This window comes from Arachis ipaensis, chromosome B10 (assembly GCF_000816755.2).
Source record: "Arachis ipaensis cultivar K30076 chromosome B10, Araip1.1, whole genome shotgun sequence".
NCBI lineage: Eukaryota > Viridiplantae > Streptophyta > Magnoliopsida > Fabales > Fabaceae > Arachis > Arachis ipaensis.
The window spans coordinates 128,259,423-128,280,151 of record NC_029794.2 but is presented as its reverse complement, the minus strand read 5'-3'; the positions used below and the strand labels follow the sequence as shown (position 1 = coordinate 128,280,151).

The 20,729-nt window shown below is 34.6% G+C and overlaps 4 protein-coding genes across 4 annotated transcripts; 3 read left to right on the top strand and 1 right to left on the bottom strand.

The window, feature by feature from the left end:
- LOC107622664 lies at nt 981-4,290 on the top strand. Its single transcript, XM_016324644.2, has 5 exons — nt 981-1,352; nt 2,187-2,609; nt 2,992-3,071; nt 3,184-3,242; nt 3,589-4,290. The coding sequence occupies exons 2-5, from the start codon at nt 2,328-2,330 to the stop codon at nt 3,891-3,893; spliced, it is 726 nt and encodes a 241-aa protein (XP_016180130.1). The 5' UTR covers nt 981-1,352; nt 2,187-2,327; the 3' UTR covers nt 3,894-4,290.
- Nucleotides 6,015-13,456, top strand: LOC107622663 (chloroplastic group IIB intron splicing facilitator CRS2-B, chloroplastic). Its single transcript, XM_016324643.2, has 9 exons — nt 6,015-6,222; nt 6,555-6,780; nt 6,877-6,961; nt 7,094-7,161; nt 12,108-12,158; nt 12,248-12,321; nt 12,447-12,505; nt 12,599-12,675; nt 13,034-13,456. The coding sequence occupies exons 2-9, from the start codon at nt 6,562-6,564 to the stop codon at nt 13,148-13,150; spliced, it is 750 nt and encodes a 249-aa protein (XP_016180129.1). The 5' UTR covers nt 6,015-6,222; nt 6,555-6,561; the 3' UTR covers nt 13,151-13,456.
- LOC107624024 (40S ribosomal protein S19-1) lies at nt 14,586-16,237 on the top strand. The gene is made up of 4 exons (XM_016326459.2): nt 14,586-14,780; nt 15,405-15,495; nt 15,628-15,811; nt 15,918-16,237. The coding sequence occupies exons 1-4, from the start codon at nt 14,697-14,699 to the stop codon at nt 15,988-15,990; spliced, it is 432 nt and encodes a 143-aa protein (XP_016181945.1). The 5' UTR covers nt 14,586-14,696; the 3' UTR covers nt 15,991-16,237.
- Nucleotides 17,796-20,648, bottom strand: LOC107621597. Its single transcript, XM_016323629.2, has 8 exons — nt 19,553-20,648; nt 19,427-19,475; nt 19,196-19,291; nt 18,963-19,082; nt 18,746-18,844; nt 18,446-18,505; nt 18,225-18,319; nt 17,796-18,050 (listed from the first exon to the last, which is right to left on the bottom strand). The coding sequence occupies exons 1-8, from the start codon at nt 20,470-20,472 to the stop codon at nt 17,951-17,953; spliced, it is 1,539 nt and encodes a 512-aa protein (XP_016179115.1). The 5' UTR covers nt 20,473-20,648; the 3' UTR covers nt 17,796-17,950.

The window sequence follows — 20,729 nt, the reverse complement described above, 5'->3', positions numbered from 1 at the left end:
GACCCCCGTCCCGCCCCGCTCATCAACCCGCCACGTTTCAGACCCGCCCCGCTCCGGGTCCGGTTCAAACCCGTCCCGACCGGGTAGGGCGAGACGGGTACCTGCGGGTACGGGTACTGCTGCCATCCCTATGTGTGATGAGTGAATGATGTGATAAAAGTTGTTTTCACTTAATATGAGTCCATGCAAATTAGGGTTTTAACATATACGTAGAAGTCAAATTAAGTGAAAACAACTTTTTGCCACATCATTCACTCATCACGCATTCATTCTGGCAAGTTGGGTGCTACATAGATGCACACTGTGTTAACTTAATGTGCCGCATAAACTCTTCGTTAACGGATATAACTACAGGAACAAACGTGATGCACGATCCAATATTTGAAGGTGTTAATTGGATAACTAAAAATTTGGAGGTCGAAATTAAGGCTGAACCCAAATTTCAGGGACCAAAATGGATTTCAACTGTATAGTAGCCATACTTAATAGTTGCACTCTTATTCTTTGGTCCGTGTATAATAATAAAGTTATTCAAAATTGATTCGAACTGAATTAAATCGACCAATTGAATCGAATAAATTAAAAATTAAAAACTAAAAAAAATAAAAAAAATATGTTTTTGCTGTTTTTATTAGATTTGGTTCGATTTTTGATTATGACAATAAAAATCATAACCGAACCGAAACAGTATTATACAAAATCCTAAAAACTAACCCCTAACCCCAAAGATGACCTAACCTAACCTAACCCCCCACCAAGTCACCCACCCCCAAACGTAAACTTAGCCGTAGCCGCTCTTTACTTTTGGAAATAGATCCTCTCTATTTTTTGTTTTACTGAAAAGAATAAAGTGTGATTTCTTTCTCACCTTTAATTTTATAAATGTGACAAAAAATTAATAAAAAAAAGAAAAAATATCAAACACGGGACACTATCCAATTTTTTACCCACATGAGAGGATCCACTCCCCTTTACTCTCACTCTCTCAGTCTCGCTCTCTGCACTCACTCTCAGTCTCACTCGACGAAACCCAGAGCCGGCGGCGAACCCACCTTCTCGCAGCACCTTCCAGCACCGGCGAAGCCCTTCCTCCCACCACCTCGCAGCGCCGCTGAACCTTTCCTCCCAGGTTCCCAGCACCTCCTCGCAGACAGCACCACCCAGCCCCAGCCAGCACCACCCTCGTGGAGTCGCGGTCGTGGACACTACACCACCCAGCACCATCCAGCAGCCAGCAGTGCACCACCCCCGGCGCCACCAACAGGACCGATCTGGCCACCCGCAGCACAGTACAGCACCGACCACCCAGCCACCGATTCAAGTCAGATATGGAGCCCGAACCTCCGAGTCAGGTATGTAATTTGACTAATTTCTGTTCAATAATTATTGATTCATTGTTGCTGGTTGTTCAATAATTATTGATTCATTGTTTTATTCTGTTCAACAGCTTCTGATTGTTGTTCATTGTGTTATTTGTTGTTCATTGTTTACTGAAATTGCTTCTGATTGCTGCTTCACTGTTCATTGTTTTATTTGTTGTTCATTGTTTAGGGAAATTGCTTCTGATTGCTGGTTCTGTGGTTCTGTTTGATAATTGGTTCTATTTTTATTTTGCTATATGATTTTTAGTTTAGGGTTTTTGGTTCTGTTCTTTCTAATTTGTTCTTGCAGCTTTGGTAATTTGTGGTTCTGTTTGATAATTTTTGTTTGAAAATTTGTTGTGTTCTTGTTTAATTATCTAAGTTTATAGTGTTTTCTAATAAGAAAGATAAATATGAGTGTCGCATGTCAAGCATACACATATTACTGAGTTTGAAGGAAGAAAACAATTAATTAGGCCAATAATAATATCTGAATATAGATATAGATATATATGTAGGTAGAAATCGCCGGTTTCCAATTTACAAATCAAATTTTTCATACCAAATACACCTAATTTTCAAATTAAAAGTGACCGGTGAAATGTTTTAATTTAAAGATAGTTATATATTTTACAAGGTGCTTGGTGATATGTAGTTTCAGTTACTGATGAGTCCCATTATTCTTGCCACTACGCTTGAACGAACAGCCCGTGTGGGAAGCAGATAAATTCTTCATGGGACCAGTTTCCACTTGGATCAAATATTTGAAACTTTGTGCTGAATTTGTGCTGAATCCTTTTCTTGATTTTTTTTTTATCATGGCAGGTATAGGATGCATCCAGAGATATGCAAATCCTCTTCAGTCTTCTACAAAAATTTTTCAAGCTTAACCACTGAAAACAAAACACTGCCACTGATTCATTCAATCGTCAAATTTGTTCCTTTTTCTCATTTCTGAATTCTACGATGCAAAGGGTATCTTCAACAATCTCAAGGACCATAGCTTCTTTGCCCAAGGCCAGAAGCCCGTTTCTGCTTAAACGCCCTTTCTTTGCAGCAACTACCCAGAAATCGCAGCAGCCGGAGATTTCGGGAGATTTCTGGAAATGGGGTTCGGTTGGGTTTTGCAGGACGTCAAAGTTCGCCAGTGGGTTCACTCCTTTGCAGCCAAAGCCCTTGGATTCCATTGTAGATGTTGAAAGATTGAAGGACCGCTACCCTGATGATATTGCTTCTATTTGGGATGATGCAAGTCTTTCATTTTCGGCTACTCATTACTCAATTAGCATGCATCAAATAGTTCTTTGTTCTTTCCTTTATGGACTTATATGCATTAAGACAAGGATCAGATTAAACTCAAAATCCTCTTGTTTGTCTTTGCTGTTTGCTTTTACTATATTTGTTTTTTTTTTCTTATTCTTTTCCCTGGAATTTGTGGAACTTGGTAATAAAAAATGCTTTTGCTTGTGCCTAATGTGATATGTTGAAGAGCTTGAGTTTTTCTTAGCTTTGATGGAATCATGGAATGCAATTCATCATAAAACTATTATGTTGTGTGACAATTTATGTCTCCTTTGAAGAGTTTTGTTTATTTATTTATGATAATATGATTTGGCTTGTTTTATTTCAGTATCACTTGGGAAGAGGTCATATTGGAGCATCCATGAAAGCAAAACTTTATAACCTGCTGGAGCATAGAGCTTCAGAATGGTATTATTTTTTCTTTTTAATTATTATTATGGTTGTTATTAAGATATGTATCACGATATTTGTACCATTCCAGAATTCATGTTCTCACCTCAGCTTTATTTATCCTTGGCAGCCGATATTTTGTCATTCCTGTGTGGAGAGGAAGCGGTTATACGACAATGTTTGTTCAAGGTTTGATAAAATTTTTATCTTGCTTATCATTTAGTCTAAATTTAATTAATACTTGTGAATCAAAATTGTGTTACAAATCTTTGATGATTTTTTAAAAGAGAGTCTGAACAGTTTTGACTTTTGATACATAGGATAAACGCTGACCTTGGACCCTTATGTATATCCTAAAAATCTAGGTTACTAGTAGAAATTCTATAAGCCCAATCTATTCAGATAGCTAATGGAAACTTGAATATACCGTGCAGTTCAGCTACGTTGATGCAAACGATTTATTTGTTTTGTTGTCTCTATTTGCTTCTCTTCTTCCAATTTGATCTTGAGATGCATATTCATTCTTTTCTTGCAGTGCAGATGCCACACATTCTTTTTACGGGTCTTGAAGATTACAAGGCCAGGGGAACACAAGCAGCCCCCTACTTTACTGTGACCTTTTACAAAGAATTTGCTGAGACCAAGGACTTGGTGCTTATCCGTGGGGATGTTGTGTTTACCAGCAAGCTGACCGACTCTGAGGCGGAATGGCTAATAGAAACTGTTCAGTCTTTCTATTTGAATGATGCGAGGTACAAACTGGTTGAGAGGTTCAACAAAGAAACACATAATTTTGAGTTTAAGGATGTCTTGCAAGCGTTGAACATGCCGATTCTGTGACCACTTTTAATTGGACAAATACTAAATTGCTGCAACAAGCAAAGAAGAAGGGTTGATTGGAGCTAGGACATTGAAGTTGCAAATGAACCTGTTTATCGAGATGTCTGTCTGCAGCCTATGGTGAAGGGAGACACAAAATGGAAATGACTCATGGCAAGGTTAGAGGAGATATTTCTTCATTTTTTATTTGTTAAAGTCTTGCATTCAATTACTTTTTATGTGTTTCCTTCTGGTGCAAGGAAGGGACTAGAAGTTAACTTTCAATTATATATATCCCCAAATGTAGTCTTGTTTCTTTCTTTCTTGCTGAAACATTACTTACCCAGTTACCAATAAAGTATAATGAAGGATGTGTGAAACTAGAAAAACATCAATACTATTTATGAACATTGATCTATTTTCTTGATTGTTAATTCTACAAATAACATTTAAGAAAATACAATATGAATAGCAAGGGAAAATAAACTAAAGCTTTGCATTACATTCAGAGTATGATCTTCATGAAAATCACTGCATCATCATATCACGTTATTCCAAATCTTCTCAAAAACCTCTTGATACATGACATTTTTAGTACTATCTCATGCATTTTTTGTTCTTGTCTAAAATTAATATCTTAAGGCTAGCTTTGGATTTCACTCTTAATATAGCAACATAGAGTTGTCCATAAGTGAAAACATGTTTTGACAAAAACAAACCGCCATGAGAGAGTGGTTGCCCTTGACTTTTATAAACGGTCATGGCAAAACAAAGTTCAATAGGAAATTGTCTTCTCTAAAACCGGATCAGATGAGATTAAATTCATTCGAGGAATGAAAACTTTCTCACCAATATGCTGTCCCGTAATAACAATAGCACTTATGATATTTTGTCTCAATTCACTAACAAGTAACAACTAATCTTGTAGCATGATTGGAACTCCCTTTTCAAAACTTATTTATGATTTGGAGTTCAAGAACATTTCATTTCATTTAAGAATTCAATGGTTATCCACTTAGCTTCAATGCCAACATCTTGATCTGTCACACAAAATGAGCCCGAACTTAAATACTCTTTCTCCTCTGAAGGAATTTGCGAAAGAATATATATATATATATATATATTTCATTGAGCATCTCATCATCCTCAAGAGTTGGTACTAACAATGCTTTATCTTCCAAAAAATTGAAGTCACTCATTATCCAATAATTTCGGTTATGTGAAGTCAACAATAGTATCCGGCTCATATATGATTAGAACATGAAATCTTTTTAATGAACGTAAAAACCAAAAAATGGAACCAAACCAAATCGATTTTAGTTAGTTTGGTTTGGTTTGGTTGGTTTCGATAAAAAATCGAACCAAACCGAACCGAAGAATTAATACAAAATTGGATCGGATGACTTTTCTTCTAAAAATCGAACTAAACCGCAAACGGAACACCCCTAGTGTATATGTATGAACTATACATCGATCATCAAATAACCATTTTTTTTCAATTACTAATTTACTATCTTAGATAATTGGAATGTTAAGAGCACCATTCATGCTAGATAACGAATGACCAAATCAATATAATTCTTTTTTTGTTAAGAATAATCCCATCTCTCTTCTGTTTCTTTTCAACGTAAACTTGTTGCCGTTTTACAAGACAAGGCATATACATTTATGAATTAAATAGTCTCACGTCGTGGAGACTATTGACACGGTACCAAACATTAAAGGTGAGGCTGGAATTAATACGTGGTGAGATTCCATTCAATTAGTAGAGTTTGTGATAAGCACTACTTTTACCATGGGTGCATGTGTAATTTTTATAAATTGTGTTCTTGCACAAATAGTATTGTCAGCACTGAAAATGACAATGTAGGACCTCTCGTTTTGATATCTTGTATTATCTATATAGTATTGGAAAAATTTCAAGTATATTGAAACACCGGTATTCTAGTTGTTTTAACTGTTGATTTCAATTAATATATATTAAATATATTTCTTATAATTTAGATCAACGGTTAAAACAACTGGAACACGTATTCTCGATAGACTTGAAACTCTTTCGTTAGTATTTATATATATTGAGGCCCAATTTACGTTTAACCCAAAAGGCTAGTGGCAAAAAGGAAAGCCCATTACCTTAAAAAAAATATCGTTAAAAAATAAAACGTCATCCTTTTATTACCTTCAAAAACTGTCCATTATCAAGCACCCACCACCACCAGTCTCCGGCACCACCGACGGCTCAGGCAACAGCAGTTGACTCTCTGTTCTCCTCTGCCCTCTTCTTCCGCTCTGCTGCTGCCAACCTTCACAAGCCGTTCACCTCCGCCTCCTAGCTTCTTCTTCACACGCTGTAAGTGTTGCATGATTTTTCACTGTTCTGCTTGCTATAAGAGTCTCGGTGATGCTGTGTGATGAGAGATTTTACGATTTTAAGGGTAATTAATGTGTTTTCTTTTGAAGCTTGTCTGATTTTTTGTTCCTTTTATTTTCGAAGAAAAAAAATGCAATTTTTTGTGGTATCGTATGGCTTTCTTCTTTGTTTATTTACTATTCATAATTTGGTTCTAGGTTGAAGCTTACAATGATTTAGATCAGAGATAAGATAATTGAGTGCTGGTTTTTGTGAGTAACATGGGCACATCATGTTTCTTATTTATTGTGTATCCTTTCTTGAATTTTCAGTATATCAATGTTGCATGCAGCATCACCTCCCCCTGGCTTTTGTTTGAGCTTTCCCAGGAACCTTCATCGTCCTCGTGATTCGACGGAGCCTTCGGTTAGAGCGAGGTCTCCGGTTTGCTGTTCGGTACCAGAGACAAAGAATGGAGCTACTAAACTGGAGTATACTCCTTGGGTTGTTGTAGGCTTGGGTAACCCTGGAAGTAAATACCATGGAACTAGGCACAATGTAATTGGTTATTCACCAAAAGTTTTTAAAAGTTCTTAAAAGAACAATAATCTTCTCTTGATGTGGTATGAATATTTTTTCCCTACTATCTGTTAGGTGGGATTTGAAGTAATCGATAGCATTTCTAAAGCAGAAGGGATTCGGATGAACACAATACAGTCTAAGGCATTGATTGGAATCGGTAAAAAATTACCCAGGAATGATTTTATTCTTATTAATATTTTCTCCCTCTTTTCCTCCTCCAAGTTTATTGGCTTCATTCATCTTGGTAACTTTAGCATTGAGTTGTCTTTTCTTCTGTGATCTTATACAGGTTCTATAGGAGATGTACCAATTTTGCTAGCAAAGCCTCAAACATACATGAACTTTAGTGGTGAATCTGTTAGTTTCATTTCATCACATAAATTGCTAGATTTTATACGATATACACATGTACACTTGGTGAAATTGGTAACGAATCAAGAAAACCATCTATCTGATTTACTACTTTTTTTTTTGTATATGTTGATATTACATCTTTTGTGTCTCACATTCATACAAATGACTTATGGATTGTTACTGTTAGGAAGTGGGATTCTCAGAGCCAGTCGGAATATGGGAGGAGAAGGGAGTGGAGATTTTGGAGGGTGGAGAGGATTGTGGAGTGAGAGGTCTGTGAGACGAGAGAGGAAGAAAGGGCGCGATGAAACTGCCACGGAAGAGGAAGAAGAAGAGGTCTGGGATGATGGCATGAAAGTGGGGGATGCATACGTCGTCGTTTTGACCATTAAGGACCAATTTGTCCTCTAACAATTTGTTCCTCATCCATTTCAGCAACCGTAACGGATACATCACTCTTCACCCCTCCACCTCAATAATCTCTGTTATTATTTCGAGCACTAATTCCACGGAAGGACATAATTGTCACGGAATTTACATGGTAAAAAATTGAAATGTATTTTTCAATCTTAAAGAACGAAAATATCTGTATTTTAAAAGATTAAGTACCTATTTATCTTTTACTCTAAATTTTTTATCACATCACTTAAATTATTTCCTGTCCGTGAGCCTGAAATTCAACGCAAGAAATTATGACTATATGGTCAAATATGCATAAGATCTATGTCATTTTAAATTGCTTTTTCGTTAGTAGGACCCTATTTGGTATTTAGAGCAATCCATATTGTATATTCTTTCTTAAAACGGTCACTTTCATATGATAACTATTTTTTTCAACTAAATTTGGGAAAGGATTTGATGATCACAAAATGTTTGGATTATTTAATTGTTCTATAATAAAATATATTTTTAAAATTTTTTTTATTAAGACTAAATAGTTTTTGTTTAATTTTAGTTATAAATTAATTTTTATATATTATTTAATTATAAATTTTTTTTATTTTATAAATTATTATTTTATTATTCATCATCTATCATATTTATTAACAATTAAAAATAAAAATAATAACGAATTAAATTTTTTATTAATCGTAATAAATATTTTGACAATCCTAATCAATTAGAATTTTATTCTTGATTCATTACATACGTAAAGATTTGTGAAATCGTATTTGTTGGCAATTCAATCGATTGGACGTACAATACAATTGATTGAATATTGTAAATATTGGATATTAAAGAGATAGATAAACGATGAAGAAAATTGGATATTAAGTAGATGAATAAACGATGAACAAAAACAATGAAAAAATTGATAATCAAGGAGATTGATAAACAATTCCAATGGATTGAGTAATTGAAAAATAAATTGATGATAGATTATTTCATCAATTTATAATTTTAATATTGAAAAAGGTAAGATTAGTATCTAAATCAAAATAAAAACTTAAAAATTGAAGATAGAATTTTAAAGATAAGATAGATAACTAATAAAATAATAATTTATAAATACGAGGAGAAAAATTTAGAATAGCGTAACATATAACGCATTGCACAATTCTATGGAATTGGCTAACACAACCAATCGATTGAATTGTGAAAACTCATATTGCTTTGAAGACTTCAATCGATTGGTAACATGAACACTCGATTGAACAAGAAAAAACTCACATTCTAAGCGCAGCTCAATCGATTGTGTAACAATTCCAATCAATTGAATTTTGAGAACCCATATTGCCGTGCAAAAATCAATCGGTTGTGATACACTTCCAATCGATTGAATTCTGAAAAAAAAATATACTGTCTTGCAACATTCAATCGATTGTGTTGTATGTCCAATCGATTGAATTGCCAACAAACACCAATTTCACAAATCTTTACGTATGTAATGAATCAAGAATAAAATTCTAATTGATTAGGATTGTCAAAATATTTATTACGATTAATAAAAAATTTAATTCGTTATTATTTTTATTTTTAATTGTTAATAAATATGATAGATGATGAATAATAAAATAATAATTTATAAAATAAAAAAAATTTATAATTAAATAATATATAAAAATTAATTTATAACTAAAATTAAACAAAAACTATTTAGTTTAAATAAAAAAAATTTTAAAAATATATTTTATTATAGAACAATTAAATAATCCAAACATTTTGTGATCATCAAATCCTTTCCCAAATTTAGTTGAAAAAAATAGTTATCATATGAAAGTGACCGTTTTAAGAAAGAATATACAATATGGATTGCTCTAAATACCAAATAGGGTCCTACTAACGAAAAAGCAATTTAAAATGACATAGATCTTATGCATATTTGACCATATAGTCATAATTTCTTGCGTTGAATTTCAGGCTCACGGACAGGAAATAATTTAAGTGATGTGATAAAAAATTTAGAGTAAAAGATAAATAGGTACTTAATCTTTTAAAATACAGATATTTTCGTTCTTTAAGATTGAAAAATACATTTCAATTTTTTACCATGTAAATTCCGTGACAATTATGTCCTTCCGTGGAATTAGTGCTCGAAATAATAACAGAGATTATTGAGGTGGAGGGGTGAAGAGTGATGTATCCGTTACGGTTGCTGAAATGGATGAGGAACAAATTGTTAGAGGACAAATTGGTCCTTAATGGTCAAAACGACGACGTATGCATCCCCCACTTTCATGCCATCATCCCAGACCTCTTCTTCTTCCTCTTCCGTGGCAGTTTCATCGCGCCCTTTCTTCCTCTCTCGTCTCACAGACCTCTCACTCCACAATCCTCTCCACCCTCCAAAATCTCCACTCCCTTCTCCTCCCATATTCCGACTGGCTCTGAGAATCCCACTTCCTAACAGTAACAATCCATAAGTCATTTGTATGAATGTGAGACACAAAAGATGTAATATCAACATATACAAAAAAAAAAGTAGTAAATCAGATAGATGGTTTACTTGATTCGTTATCAATTTCACCAAGTGTACATGTGTATATCGTATAAAATCTAGCAATTTATGTGATAAAATGAAACTAACCGATTCACTACTAAAGTTCATGTATGTTTGAGGCTTTGCTAGCAAAATTGGTACATCTCCTATAGAATCTGTATAAGATCACAGAAGAAAAGACAACTCAATGCTAAAGTTACCAAGATAAATGAAGCCAATAAACTTGGAGGAGGAAAAGAGGGAGAAAATATTAATAAGAATAAAATCATTCCTGGGTAATTTTTTACCTATTCCAATCAATGCCTTAGACTGTATTGTGTTCATCTGAATTCTTTCTGCTTTAGAAATGCTATCGATTACTTCAAATCCCACCTAATAGATAGTAGGAAAAAAATATTCATACCACATCAAGAGAAGATTATTGTTCTTTTAAGAACTTTTAAAAACTTTTGGTGAATAACCAATTACATTGTGCCTATGATGACAAGTCATCTTAGCCTAGTTTCACTAGCCTTTTTCTTTTGTTTTCAATTAAATTATGCACTTTCTTGAGCCATAAGCAAGCCAATTGGGTAGATTTTCATGTTTCCTTTGATTTAATCAACCATAGATGAATTAATTCAATTTCATGAGGTTTTATGCTATAATTATCACATATTATGAAAGAATGAATATCTCATGATTTTGAGCATAGCTTTGATGTGTTTGGTTGATTAATGATAGGTGAAGAAAGCTTGGAGAAAGGTTGAAGCAAGAAGGAATGGCTAGGAGGAAGAGAGGACAAAAAGTTTGAGCAAAAGTTTGCCTCAAACTTTAGCTCAAACTTTTGGATTAATTGAAAACGAACCAGGGAGCAAAAAGCTTGACCAAAAGTTTGCCTCAAACTTTTGGGCAAACTTTTGGGCAAAAAGCTGGAGCAAAAGTTTGCCTCAAACTTTTTGGCACTTTCCCTCTTCTGCCTGAAGTGTCTATTGTAAAAGCAGCTGCTGGATGGGCACATTGTGTTTCTGTAACAGGTAACTTTGATCTCCTTGTTTTGTTGGGACTGAAATAGAATGAATAAAGGAACATTGAATGTGTAGTATTATGTCTTTGGAGTGGAGTAAAACGGGGGCTAAATTTACACATGATTATTTTCAACTGTGAACTATGCAGCTGTTATTTTCTACTTTTTGAAATTAAAGCTTTAATTTATATTTATATATAAATGCTTCTAATTTGTTTGATCAAGTTGTACTTAGTGAGATAATAACCAATTGAGCCATCAAGCGATGCTTCAATCACTGAACAACTTATATATAAAGTGGAGCTACTAAAGTGGAGTATACTCCTTGGCTTGTCGTAGGCTTGGGTAACCTTGGAAGTAAATACCATGGAACTAGGCACAATGTAATTGGTTATTCACCAAAAGTTTTTAAAAGTTCTTAAAAGAACAATAATCTTCTCTTGATGTGGTATGAATATTTTTTCCCTACTATCTGTTAGGTGGGATTTGAAGTAATCAATAGCATTTCTAAAGCACAAGGGATTCGGATGAACACAATACAGTCTATGGCATTGATTGGAATAGGTAAAAAATTACCCAGGAATGATTTTATTCTTATTAATATTTTCTCCCTCTTTTCCTCCTCCAAGTTTATTGGCTTCATTTATCTTGGTAACTTTAGCATTGAGTTGTCTTTTCTTCTGTGATCTTATACAGGTTCTATAGGAGATGTACCAATTTTGCTAGCAAAGGCTCAAACATACATGAACTTTAGTGGCGAATCGGTTAGTTTCATTTCATCACATAAATTGCTAGATTTTATACGATATACACATGTACACTTGGTGAAATTGGTAACGAATCAAGTAAACCATCTATCTGATTTACTACTTTTTTTTGTATATGTTGATATTACATTTTTGTGTCTCACATTCATACAAATGACTTATGGATTGTTACTGTTAGCCCCCCTCTCTCTCTCATTTATTTCCCTAATTTTTCTTGCTTGTAATATTCCTAAAGGCTGGGCCTCTTGCTACATATTATCAAGTATCCCTGCGTCATATTCTACTAGTATGTTTTTCTAACCTTACTTCTAGTTGAAAGTAGTCAGCGATGACAATGTACAAGTTCCTTAAAAGTTAGTGGGAATTTTTATGTAGGTTTATGATGAAATGAGCCTTCCAAATGGTGTTTTAAGGCTTCAACCTAAAGGCGGACATGGTTACCACAATGGGTAATGCTTGTTGAATTTTTTTGTTACATGGTTTATAAATTTGGGGAATCGTATAATATTTTTGTGTTTATGTCCTGTTGTAATGGAACATAAATTCCTATATAACTGGTGTTAGATTGTTGCAGGTTGAAAAATGTAATGGGCCATTTGGATGGTTCCCGTGAGTTTCCTCGGCTTTCCATAGGTTAGTTCCTTCCCACTTATCTCCTATTACTTGATGACTTGATATGGTGTCTAGTTTATTCATTAGTAGTATGTTTAATATTTCTGTTTATAGGAATCGGAAATCCTCCTGGAAATATGGATGTGAAAGCTTTTCTTCTGCAGAAGTTCAGTTCAGTGGAGCGAAAACAGGTTATACTTCCTGGCTTTCAACCTAGCATCACTTGGTTTAGTTCTTTTATTGTTGCATACTTGCATTACAAGTTTCTGCTTATATTTGTAAATACTTTGCGCTTTCGCTCATGTTATGATAGTTAATAGATTCTACAAGTTTGAGAACAGTTTAGAACTTATTTTGCTTATTGAACTTAATAGTAGTTAATAGACTATTGATGGATCCTAACAAATTTGGACAGATCTAACCTACAAAACGCAGTTCGAAGAGTAAAATCCTCGAATTTGTGTGATTATTTTATTACTTGTTGCAAATTATGTTCCTTTTTATTCCTTCCTTGATTGAATTTTGATGGAAATATATATTTTTTGACAGATTGATACTTCATTGGAGCAAGGAGTTGAAGCAGTGAGGACCCTAGTGTTAAATGGGTTTAATAACCATGTCTATAGATTCAACTTAGGGCAAAAATACAAGTACCATAAGGTTTAATTTTTCATAAATTATAGAAATGAACAAATAATAGCTATGTAGTATTATTCTCAACTGAACCACAAAATTTGGGGAGAGATGAAATTCATGAAGTGTATGCTTGGTAGCAATTTTATACAAATAACACATGCTGAGATGTAAATTTGTAAAGCACACTGTTGTTTATATTCTGCCATTCTTGCTCCAGCAGATAGTTGAGCTTCATGGTGAGAAAAATTAGTTGCTGCTAGGACCAGTTCACAGAATTTGTAGTTTGTATGTAAAACAATCAACATAAAAAACACAAGCCAGAAGGATTTTTTTTTCTATTGTGCAGCTGTGTAAGTTTTTTTTCCAAAGTTAAGAGTGAGACACTGAGACTCAAACTCGAAACCTCTAGATGAGAATAGGGAGACTATGTCATTTGAGTTATAGTTCGTTGGCATGCAGCTGCGTAAGTTTAATAATTGATATTGAAGTTATTAAATAGTCTAAAGCCTAAACCAATGCGTAAGTTTAATAATTGATATTGAAGTTATTAAATAGTCTAAAGCCTAAACCAAACCGTTAATGAGGTATATAGAAAGAATGAAAGATTCAGTTTTCCTCATATTTGGTATAATTAGTTATACATGTTCTTAATTTAACAACAATGGTTTTGGGCAATTTTACTGTGAATAGGCACACGTTTCAATTAAAAAGAGTTAATACACACAAATGAGTGGAAAAACAAATAAATAAGACCCATAAATGAATAGAAACTAAGTCATCCTCCAATTTCATTATAAAGTTTTAAAACCTAGTATTTTTACCACGTGTTCATAAATCATTATCATCCCCCATCTAGTAGGTAGTAGCAATAATTGGTAATAGTGATATTAATTAAGGAAAAGTTTAGGGGCCATCAATTTTTTTAATTTATGGCTAACATGTAACTAGCAAAAAAAAAATGAGCTATTGGATAAAATCTCACAATAATCTCACATAATTAAAATCATCATTGATGGCTATTTGATGGTTATAAATCACAAAAATTGCTGACCCCTAGCACTCCTCATTAATTAATTAAGTAGTAAATATAGAACCCAATGTAAACCACAGAACTTTGACTCTTTATTAATTGGTTGATAACATGTGCGTGCTAATTGGGAATAGATTTGTTCAATATTTTTTTAAAATTATTTGGTAAAATTTAATTTCTCACTTTACATTCTTTAAATGAAACAAAAAATATATAAAAAAATATTAAATGATTATACATCACATTTTATCAAATAATTGAAGAAAAAAAATTAAGGGAATTCAGTCTCATGCTAATATGCTGATTAACATAAGAGATTTAAATATATGAGCTGAAAGTTGGTCTTTTTGGATTTTGCTCAAGTTAAACAGGCTTTATGAAAAGAATGAAAAGCCCAAAAGGCCCATACCCGAAAATAAAACCCTACTTTAAGAGCTGCCATTTATAAACCACGAAGAAGGGATCACTTGAAGGTTGAAACCCTTGCGAAGTTGAGAACTCAGAAGTGAGATCAGCGTTGCTTGAGAACGACGGTTGAGTTCAGCCATGGCAACCGCAAGGACAGTCAAGGATGTTTCGCCTCACGAATTCGTCAAGGCCTATGCCTCTCACCTCAAGCGTTCTGGCAAGGTACGATCTTTTTTTTTTTAATAAATAAATTCGTTCTCGTTCCCTTTTCTTAGGTTTTACATTGGTCAATTTCGTTTGTGTTGTTCGAAATTATATTTGGTAGCTGTCATTACGTTGAGTGAGTCTATTTTCTGATGAATGTTCTCAGATTCAAACCCTTGCTTTGTGTGTAATTTGGGGAGAAAAGTTTGGGTTTTTGGAACTCTATGTCATATATTGATCGAGTAGCAGTTTAATTAGTGTGGTAATAAATGGCTTTTATATTGAGGAGGATGGTAGCTTTTCATGTTTATTTTGCCTTTTTTGTTGTTTGTAATTCGATTGTAATTGTAAGGCTGATTGGTTTGGTGTGAATTTTGATGTAATTCAAATAATTCTATATTAGATTATTGGTAGGTTAAAGTTTGCAATTTTACGTGATTGGCTTGGAATTTAATCAATTTACACTCTAGTCTCGGTGAATACCTTTTCTTTTGCTCTTTTGATATTTTCGTATGTGTATTGTGTTTGTGCTTGCTGTGGCACTTTGGTTAATGCCTATCGATGCCTTTCTGCTTGTTTTGTTAAATGAAGTTGTAGGTGTTTATTTAATTGTTGCGTTCTTTGTGTGTGATTGTTTAACAGATGGAGCTGCCTGAGTGGACAGATATTGTGAAGACTGCAAAGTTTAAGGAACTGGCTCCTTATGATCCTGACTGGTATTATGTTAGATCTGGTGAGTTTACTCGTTTAACAAAGTGGAGATTCCTTATAATTGAGCGTGAATGCTCGCAGTGTCACATAATTTATTCTGTTGTTAAATGTAAATATTTACTGTTAGACTGATGGAGATCAACCTTGGTTACAGCCTCCATGGCAAGAAAGATCTACTTGAGAGGTGGTCTTGGTGTTGGTGCGTTTAAGAGGATCTATGGTGGAAGTAAGAGAAATGGAAGCCGCCCCCCACATTTCTGCCGGAGTAGCGGCAGTATTGCCAGACACATTCTGAAACAATTGCAAAAGATGGGCATTATTGAGCAGGAGTTAAAAGGGTAAGTTTTGTTGAAATGTTATATGCCGAAAACAGATCAATGCTATTGTATTCATCATTGGTTCTTGTAAAGATAGTTTGACTTATTTGTGTTTTTTGCATTGCAGTGGTAGAAGAATCACTTCCAATGGCCGACGGGATCTCGATCAAGTTGCTGGTCGCATTGTTGTTGCCCCTTGAGTGGTGTCTTAGTGAGAATTGATGATGCTTTGCATATCATATCATCTAGGGTTTAAGTTTGCTGAATAGTAGATGGCATCAACGCAAAATTAAGTATTGAACAGGCCAATTTTCTTAGATTTTCATATTTGTTTTTCTTTATATTTATTGTTTTTTAGTTTGGAATTTTGATCGCTAAGGTTTTGATTTAAATTAATACTTTATTTTCTAGTCATTTTGAAGGATATCGGACCAGTTTTGATTGATACTTGCCCTCTTGCAAACTAGCCTAATATTGCTTATTTATTTTTTGATAAAATATAATTAAAGCACATTGTGCCCCAAATAGTACAGCATTGACATAATCATTAATCACAAATTCACAACCATTTACGAGTTTTTTGTTTTTTTCTTTTTTTTGGTAAAATAAGTTTTTTGTTAATTACTAACATGTAGCAATGCGCATTGCGCGAGCCATTCTGAGAGATTATTGCCTTTCTTTTATATTTTTTGGTAAACGGGGCCAAAGCCCAAATCAATTCTATACTCCAGCTATAATGCATTAATGCTTAATGGGTAACGATGACCACTATGACCACTAGGTGTTTCTTGGCCAATTTTTTACCTATTGAAAGGTAAACTCCGCAACCACAGATTAGGCGTTTACTTTTGATAGATATTCAAGGATTTAGTTCCAACGATACAAAAAAAAAAATATTGTCAATGGGTTTTCTTATATATTCTTAAGGAGAGAGTCTTAAGGTGTGGAGGGTACGTAGATTGATATGTACTTATGTAGCAATAAGGCTTTTTTGGGTAATACAAAGGGGCCTAATCCCAAAGAAAACAAACACCAATAAATTGGAAAAGCTGGACAGTATGGAAATGGGAGTTCAACATTGCATATGAGGTGTTTATACTCGAGTTTTTTATCTTTCCTGGTTGCCCACGGTTTTCTCTAGCCGGACAGGCTAAGAACTAATCCGTCGTGGATCGGAGCTTCATTTAAAGATTTGTTGCTGGTCAATGGATTGCTGCATACACAAGGCGAGATTTGAACCCCCGACACGTTGCTTAAGCGGATGAGTGATCTGATCACTCGACCAATCCAAGTTGATTAATATGGGATTATTAAATCGAATAAACTTGATACCATTTAGGAGCAAATATGCTCAAGTTGCTCAAATTTGCTTACCAAAAAGCATCGAGTTGATTTGAATTTGATTTGGTTGTATAACATAATAGAATAAGATTTATCTGATATGCCTACACGGCTACACCGATTCCTACAAATGGTGATTTGTGGCGGGAGTGGGAGGTGCTTGCTATTTGAGCCCATTTGTGATGTTTCTAGAGTGTGTGTGAATTTTAGAGAGAGTGGAAGAGAAGGCTTTTGAGTTGTAGTGTGGTTTTACTAAATTAGTAAATATTTTTGTCCAACGAGGAAATCATAAAAAACAATCAAGACCTCCGAGGATAGGGAGCAACACCTTCCGGCACAGGCCACCAGCTATCCAAACGTCAACAAAAAAAATCAGTTTTTTCTTTTGTTTATACGCAAGTAAGTAGAACATGCCATTGAGAGGAAAAAAAAAAAACCATTGAAAACAAGTATTGTACTACTCTCATCAAGTGTTTTTACCAATTAATTTTATCTTTTTTTTACCAAAGATAAGAGATTTGAACCCGCAATCTCTTAATTGAGTATGGGAAGACTATGCCATTTGAGCTATAACTCATTGGCTACCAATTAATTTTATCACTGCTTTTGTTTTGAACAGTTGAATTAATATCTTGCGTAGATAATCAAAGTAATTACACAACACTAAATTTAAAAAATAAATTCATTTCATTTGGATGAAAAGAATATGCCTATTTGTCCAAGTCAATTTGCACACCCCTATCTCACTCTTTTTAATCACAGTACAAAGATCATTGCACTAACGGAGGCACAAAAATGAACGGATATGTTCATTTCGCATCAATAAATTTTCAAGTCATTCCATGACAAGCACTTTATCTTCTTATGTTGTGGTATGTGAAACTTGGGTTCTCTTGGTATTGTTGGATGCTTCGTAGACCTTGCACCGAAAAAGAGAAAATTATACATATATTATTTAAAGAAAGCAAAGGAAGTAAAAATAACGTGAATAAAATAAAATAAAATAAAAAAAAAACTGTTAAAGGAACCCTATAAGGTAATGTCTGTCTTCCAATGAAGCCATTAATTATGAAGCTAGAGAACTAGATCAAACCTCCTTGGTATAAAGGGTCTGTCAAAATAAGGCATTGGTTGTGCTTTCGGAATGAGTTCCTTCCTCAACCTTCTGATTTCTTCTTCTTCTTCCAACTATAATGAAGTAACGTAAAAGGCATCAGCATTTTGGGGCCCAATTCAATGGTTGGGACCAAAATTTCATACTTCTATCAAAATATCCCATGATCATGTTTGGGTGAAAAAATCTCAATACTGTACCTTCTGCTGTCTTTCTCTTTCCAATTTGAGTTGTTCTATCAAGCTCATCTTTTCTGCTACCTACATAATTGAACATTCAAATTCAGTCATATTTGTTCTACATTTGACATGAAGACAAGTAGTACTATGATGTGCAATAACAACAACAACAACAGTAAGAGTCTTGCCCCTATTTCAAAGTTTTGTATTCAATAAATGGCTTGTTACATGTGTAATGACACTTATCAACAAAATCCTAATAATATTAACAATAATAGCAGTAACGGCACAATATAGAAATAGATAAAAATGAAAATGCACCTGTTGATCAAATTCAGCTCGATCCACTGCTCGGACATCACTGTGAAGCTTAAGATCAATAGGCTTGGTGCTCTCTTTAACAGGAGGTTTTACCAAGCACTGCAACAGAAGGACCAAAGGAATGCTATTACTAAGAAGCTCATCATATCAAAGGTAGCATATAATTGGTGGTGCTGCATTAACACCACAAGAATTTCATAACAAAAACTGAACTTACCTCTGGTTCATCTGTTGTCCATGGAAGGCCCTGTGCTATAGGAATCCTCATCTTCTGTTCTTCCGTCATTATCTCCTGCACCTTCTTCATAAATTCTTCCTTTTTCAATTCCCCCCTTTGCTGCATTAGCAATTGCATTATCAAAACAATTTATTAGTTTCTAAACTTTAAAGCAGTTTATTTTTATTTTTTTAAAAAAGTTTTAATTCTTTCACACTTCAATCAATACTTACTTCTGTTCTTAGCTTGAATGGTTTTTGGTTAGTGACTTTTGGCGGCTGCTTCTTCTTCCACCTCCTTCCTCCATAAGCACCACTCGAATCCAAGCTCTGAAGAAAGGAATGAAAAAGGAAAAATTACCATACCATAAAATCCAATTAGGTGAATCATGAACAAGTTTTTGATAATCATCATTTCGTTAGTGCTTAAATGTAAATTTTAACATAATGTAAAGTAAATCTTACATTTCTCCTACTCCTTCTACCCCCAGTAGCTGAAGTCCTACTAGACACACTGCAACAATGAACAATCAACAAATGTCAGCAAACAAAACACGATGGACGAAAGCAAATAAAAAATCAAAATCGAACCTTCCATGGCTACTATCCCAGGAAGAAGAAACCGAGATCCTTGAGTCCAATCCAAGGTTCTCCGATGTCAAAACCAAATCAGAAGCGCAAATCAAGGAAGAACCAGAACCAGAACAAGAACCAGTAACCTCAAGTTCAGGTGCTTTGAAAGAAGGTTGCTCAAATTGCAAACCAGGCAATGCCCATTTCATCACCTTGCTCTTAACCTTGCAACTATTTGTATGACCGTTATTACCCTCTCCGTGTCCATTTTCGTCGTTGTGTTCCCTCTTCTCGTTCTCCTCTTCGAATTTTTCCTCTTCCTCATTCTGATCCTTCTTCCTTGATTTTGGCATAGATAGAATCTTCTCGAAGGCATTCACCAAATGCATCACTTTCCCGAACCCGGTTTCGGGGACACTATTTCTCGCTTCTTCCAGCAACTTGTCCCTCCTTCTCTTCACATTAGAGCTTCCCTCCAATTCCAATTCGTCGATTTCATTCTTCTCCACCTCTTCCTCGTTGTCCTGGATTCGAAGGTCCTGGATTTTGAGGCTTGCTTCAATAAGCTCTTCTTCTTCATCTTCGCAATCCTTCTTCAATTCCTGTTGGCGATTTTTCAAGAACTCTTCCTGAGAAGCCCTGAGATTCTCATAGGCAACGCAGAGGCATTTGGCGCCATCATCGCCTTTCTCTTCTCTGCACTTGCAAGACGACACCGTTTTGCTGTTGTTGTTTCTCTTCGCCACGAGGAACTTACGCTGTCTGATTCGGTTCTGAGGAGATCGAACAACAACAGCGGGTGCTGCTTTTGGCTTCGGAGATTTGGACGATTTCGAAGGAAGATTAGGGTTTTGATTCTCAGAATTTTGCAATTTGAGTTGCATTAATGTGGTGGTTTTGGTTGGCGTTGCAACTACTTTTGTTGCTGCCTCTTCCATTAGATTAAAAAATAGTGAGTGTTGAGAGTGTTAGGGTTAGGGTTCTGAGAGTGAAGAATTGAATTCGAATCACAGTGAGAGTGAGATTTTAGAGTGAAGAAATGAAATGAAGTGTTTGAGGGAGAATAGGAGCATTTTTTTTGGCTCGCTTGTATTTGTTAATTTTGTAACGGCTACTTTTCGTGGGTCTTCTGATTCGTTGACGGTGATGGTTATCATTTTTTTTATATTTTTTTATTTGAAAGTCTGTTTTTACA

Bases quoted from the DNA above. Each gene is read 5' to 3' on its own strand.
- LOC107622664 (XM_016324644.2), top strand. From the start codon at position 2,328: ATGCAAAGGGTATCTTCAACAATCTCAAGGACCATAGCTTCTTTGCCC. The intron at 3,072-3,183 runs GTATTATTTTTT...TATCCTTGGCAG, and splicing joins GAGCATAGAGCTTCAGAATG to CCGATATTTTGTCATTCCTG. The intron at 3,243-3,588 runs GTTTGATAAAAT...CTTTTCTTGCAG, and splicing joins TACGACAATGTTTGTTCAAG to TGCAGATGCCACACATTCTT.
- LOC107622663 (XM_016324643.2), top strand. From the start codon at position 6,562: ATGTTGCATGCAGCATCACCTCCCCCTGGCTTTTGTTTGAGCTTTCCC. The intron at 6,781-6,876 runs GTAATTGGTTAT...ACTATCTGTTAG, and splicing joins ACCATGGAACTAGGCACAAT to GTGGGATTTGAAGTAATCGA. The intron at 7,162-12,107 runs GTTAGTTTCATT...ATATTCCTAAAG, and splicing joins TGAACTTTAGTGGTGAATCT to GCTGGGCCTCTTGCTACATA.
- LOC107624024 (XM_016326459.2), top strand. From the start codon at position 14,697: ATGGCAACCGCAAGGACAGTCAAGGATGTTTCGCCTCACGAATTCGTC. The intron at 14,781-15,404 runs GTACGATCTTTT...ATTGTTTAACAG, and splicing joins ACCTCAAGCGTTCTGGCAAG to ATGGAGCTGCCTGAGTGGAC. The intron at 15,496-15,627 runs GTGAGTTTACTC...CCTTGGTTACAG, and splicing joins CTGGTATTATGTTAGATCTG to CCTCCATGGCAAGAAAGATC.
- LOC107621597 (XM_016323629.2), bottom strand. From the start codon at position 20,472: ATGGAAGAGGCAGCAACAAAAGTAGTTGCAACGCCAACCAAAACCACC. The intron at 18,845-18,962 runs GTAAGTTCAGTT...CTTCTGTTGCAG, and splicing joins GGACAACAGATGAACCAGAG to TGCTTGGTAAAACCTCCTGT. The intron at 18,320-18,445 runs GTACAGTATTGA...ACTTCATTATAG, and splicing joins AAAGAGAAAGACAGCAGAAG to TTGGAAGAAGAAGAAGAAAT.